At 54.0% G+C, this 4,771-nt stretch overlaps 1 protein-coding gene across 1 annotated transcript; it reads right to left on the bottom strand.

Moving 5' to 3' along the window:
- Positions 1-2,700: 2,700 nt before the first annotated feature.
- On the bottom strand, positions 2,701-4,399 carry LOC123135728 (cytochrome P450 76M5-like). The gene has a single exon (XM_044554915.1). The coding sequence runs from the start codon at positions 4,394-4,396 to the stop codon at positions 2,783-2,785; it is 1,614 nt and encodes a 537-aa protein (XP_044410850.1). The 5' UTR covers positions 4,397-4,399; the 3' UTR covers positions 2,701-2,782.
- Positions 4,400-4,771: the final 372 nt, after the last annotated feature.

Here is a 4,771-nt window from a genome sequence, read left to right as displayed (position 1 = left end):
CACCTCCATAGTGCTTAGCGAAGCTCTGCCGGAGTACTGCAGCTCCATCAACACCACGCCGTCGTGCTGCTGCTGGTGCCATCTCCCTCAACCTCTCCTCCCTCCCTTGCTGGATCAAGAAGGAGGAGACGTGGCTGTTCCGTACGTGTGTTGAACGCGGAGGTGCCGTCCGTTCGGCGCTGGTCATCGGTGATTTGGATCACGTCGAGTACGACTACATCATCACCGTTCTTTTGAACGCTTCCGCTCGCGATCTACAAAGGTATGTAGATGCATCTAATCACTCGTTGCTAGATGAACTCCTAGATGATCTTGGTGAAACGAGTAGGAAAATTTTTGTTTTCTGCAACGTTCCCCAACAGCTGGCATCTTTTGTTTGTGTCCATGTTGGTTGTCTACATCCTAACTATGCAGAGGCTGGGTGTGTGTGCTCCATTTAAATCAGTAAAATCTAACATTTATCAAAAATAGAGCGAAGGGTGGTGAAAGTCGAATCAAACTATGTTGGGAGAGGCAAGGAATAAGTCGACTGAAAAAGAAATTAGGGTCAGTCAATCGTTTCAAGCCTTTAGATTGAGATCCAATGGTGCATATGCCTTCTTCTACCTTTGAACTGTTTCATGTTCATCTTCTCCCCCATTCTCACCCTGAGCCGCCAGCTACCACCGGCTTAACCGCCACCCGCAGCCGGCGACTCTCCTGTGACTGCCTCGCCCTCCCCTCAACCACCCCACACCGTCGGTCTTGCGACTGCCCCCGCCTATCCCTCTAGCTCTGGGCCTCGCCGGTTTTTTCTCCAGCAAACTTGCACCACTCCCCCCCCCACACGCACACACACCACCACCACCACCGTTGTTCTTCCACTCATACCTTTGGAGTGACTCTTGGATCCCGCAAGCTCCAGATAGGAGGGTAATTACTAGAAGAGGAGGTCACTTATATTGTCAAAAGTTGTTAGTTGTTGATCTTATTAACTCTGTTATAGGATAATGAGATGAACCACTTACAAATCAAACCTGCTGATTCAAGAAGCATACTTTCCACCCATAAAAAAGCATACTTTCCATACGATCGCCGGCCCATGAGATATCTGATTTATTACATGGAACTTGATGAAGGCATGCGTATCCTCTGTACGAACAACTTATCATTTAGAGTGGGATTGTCCGTTTGGTAACCAAATAATTGAAACAAATGGTGTGGGTGCAGTTGGAAGTTGCGCTGCCCACCAAAGGTTAAAGTTACTATATGGAGAACTCTACATGGGTCATTACCATGTTGGGTTGTGCTTGCACATAGACATTTTAAAATCCCTCCGCAATGCCTATCATGTAATAAAAGTGTTTAGACCATCAAGCATATGCGATTTGAATGCAAGAAAGCCTGGGAAGTTTGAAAAGCCTGTGCCCGTGAAGGCGCCCGTGAATGATTCTTGAATAGTTGATTTGCACCCCTAACGGAGAAGCTTTGGTTCCCGGTCAAGGAAGTTTCTGTGAAATAGTTGCGATGTGGGCACACCAAAAGCTAGTGCACGGTGAGCAAACTCAAGATGCTTCCCAAATCCACGTGAGAGTGCTTACTAGCAATTACTTTCAGGCAAATTCACCGAAAGCTAGGTATAAGAGTGAAGTTTTGCTAGTTGCCGGCATCTTTTGTTTGTGTCCATGTTGGTTGTGTACATCCTAACTATGCAGAGGCTGGGTGTGTGTGCTCCATTTAAATCAGTAAAATCTAACATTTATCAAAAATAGAGCGAAGGGTGGTGAAAGTCGAATCAAAACTATGTTGGGAGAGGCAAGGAATAAGTCGACTGAAAAAGAAATTAGGGTCGGTCAATCTTTTCAAGCCTTTAGATTGAGATCCAATGGTGCATATGCCTTCTTCTACCTTTGAACTGTTTCATGTTCATCTTCTCCCCCATTCTCACCCTGAGCTGCCAGCTACCACCGGCCTAACCGCCACCCGCAGCCGGCGGTTCTCCTGTGACCGCCTCGCCCTCCCCTCAACCACCCCACACCGTCGGTCTTGCGACTGCCCTCGCCTATCCCTCTAGCTCTGGGCCTCGCCGGTTTTTTCTCCGGCAAACTTGCACCACTGCCACCCCCCCCCCCCCCCCCCCCACACACACACACCACCACCACCACCACCACCACCGTTGTTCTTCCACCCTCACCCCCCCCCCCCCAACCTAAGATAGATCATGGGGATGTTTCTTCCTTCCCTCGGGCGCCTCCTTTCTTTTAGCGAAAATCGACTGACCCAAATCGGATTTTCAGGCGACTGGCGTTTAGCTATTGATTGTGAACTATGTTAAAATGAATTTTGATGTTGATTCTCTGAAGGATGCGGTTGGTGCTGTGTTGCCAGATAGTAATGGAAGATTTGTTGCAGCGAGCAACAACATCAGTTTCTGTGTTGATGCGTTAAACAGCGGAGATGACAGCGCTAAGGTTCAAAATGAATTTGGCCAGACAATATGCGTTCGGGGCATCAATCATAATAATATAGTTAAAGAAACTTAGAGAGTAACACACTCCACCAAATCTTGTAAGATCTAGAGCGATGTGATGTGCTATTAACCAACCTATCGACGACATATCAGATGAGAGGCAGCAGTGGCGAGTGGCAGGCAATCCAAAGCGGCCACAGACGACCGACGCGACGTCTTAGGAATGTCTGGCTACTGGATTTTCATGTGATTTCCGATACAGTGTAAAGGGGGCGCATCTCGTCCGCACGATACAAGATAAGATTGCATGCATTGCATACGCAAGGCTAGAAGCTAGGTGACCACGACGGGGACGGCCCTGAGGGGCACGGCGAGCGTGTTAACGGTGGTGAACCTCTCGGCCACGTCCAGCTCGTCGGCCGCCACGCCGCCCGGGAGCCGCCACTCGAACGCGTGCAGCAGCGACGCCAGCACGAACGGCACGACCCGCTCCGCCATCGGCAGGCCGGGGCACAGCCGCCGGCCGGACCCGAACGGGATGAACTCGTAGTCCTTGCCCCGGAACTCCACCGCCGCCGACTTATCCAGGAACCGCTCCGGCACGAACTCGTCGGGCCTCTCCCACGCCGCCGAGTCCCGCATGATTGCCCACACGTTGAAGATCACCGTGGCGCCCCTGGGCACGGCGAAGCCGCCGATCTCCACGCCGTCCTCCGCGGCCTGGTGCGGCAGCATGATCGGCGCCACCGGGTGCAGCCGCATCACCTCCTTCACCACGGCCTGCAGGTACGGCAGGCTCGCCGCGTCGGGCTCCTCGAGGGTGTTCGTGTCCTTGCCGCCGAGGATGTCCTCCATCTCCGCGCGCACCTTGGCCATGGCGCGCGGGTGCCGGAGCAGCTCGGCCATCGCCCACTCCACCGTGATGGCCATCGTGTCGGTCCCGGCCGCGAACACGTCGAACAGTATGACCGTCACCTTGTCGCGACCGATCTTGCCTGCGGAAACGAGCTCCAGCAGCGAGTCCAGGAAGTCGCCATGGGCGTGCTCGCCTGTGGACGTCCGGGCATCTGCCAGACGGCGGTCGATAATTCCGTCAAGTATGCCGAAGACCTTCTGGTAGCGCGCCCCCGCCCAGCGACGCCAACCCTGCAGGTCGAGCGGCCGGAGGAAAGGGAAGATGTCGGAGACGTTGGGCTTGGCCAGCGCCGCGATGATGTCCTCCACGACCTCCCGCAGCCCGCTCGCGGACTCGCCGCCCACGTCCACCACGTCGACGGAGAAGAAGGCGCTGGACACGAGGTTCAGCACGCCGCCGTACACGGCCTGGCCCACGTCCACCTCCTCCCCCGCGTGGCGCCGGAAGTAGCCCACCATGTCGCGCACCTTGCGCTCCCGCACGCCGCGCGCCGCGGCCAGGCCACGCGGCGAGAATATGTGCGAGGCCACGATGCCGCGCAGCGTCTTCCAGAGCGGGTCGGAGCTGGGCAGCCAGATCATGGACCGGCCGGAGTTGCCGACCGCGTTGGCGGCGTCCGGGACCGCGCGCGCGGCCAGGTGGCGGTCGTATCTGGTGTAGGCCTCCCGCGCGGCGTCACCCGAGGAGACCACCACGGTGGTGACCAGGCCGAGCTTGAGCTTCATGACGGGGCTGTGGACGCGCGCGAGGCGCGCCAGCGTGTGGTGCAGGTTGCCACCTAGGTCGAGCAGGTTGCCGAGGACCGGGAGCGGCGTCGGGCCCGGAGGCTGCCGTGCCCCGGTGCCCCCGCGGCGGGCTGCGCTGGTCAGGTAGTAGAGTAGCGCGGCGGCGAGCGTCGCCCATAGCAGCCAAACCTCGCTCTGCATGGCTGTGTGGCCTGCGATAGTACGTACAGTACGGCACGATAGAGTGCTATCTTGTGGTGTGCGACAGTACGGCACGATAGAGTGCTGGTGCGAGTGCGATGCCATTTTGTCCGGTCGAGAGAATTTTCTAGAGGTTCTGCCGGTTTGAGAGTGATAATAATTCTACTATTACGTACTCCTTCCCTTCCTAAATAATTATCTTTTTAGAGACTTTAAATGGACTATCACATACGGATGTATATAGATATATTTTATAGTGTAGATTCACTCATTTTGCTCTGTATGTAGTCACTTGTCGAAATCTCTAAAAAGACAAATATTTATGAACGAAGAGAGTATGAGATTTGTTTTGAGATTCGCGTCACTATTTTATTTTTTGACTAATTTGTCGTGTACTTCCTTCTTAAAAAAATGTAAGAGCCTTTAGATCACTATAAAGTGACACTTTTCTTTGACAAATTTGACCTATCAATTATTACA

Source organism: Triticum aestivum, chromosome 6B, assembly GCF_018294505.1.
Source record: "Triticum aestivum cultivar Chinese Spring chromosome 6B, IWGSC CS RefSeq v2.1, whole genome shotgun sequence".
NCBI lineage: Eukaryota > Viridiplantae > Streptophyta > Magnoliopsida > Poales > Poaceae > Triticum > Triticum aestivum.
Note: the sequence above shows the minus strand (reverse complement) of the source record. Positions and strands in the feature narration are given on the sequence as shown.

Coding starts and splice junctions, on each gene's coding strand:
- LOC123135728 (XM_044554915.1), bottom strand. CDS start 4,396: ATGGCATCGCACTCGCACCAGCACTCTATCGTGCCGTACTGTCGCACA.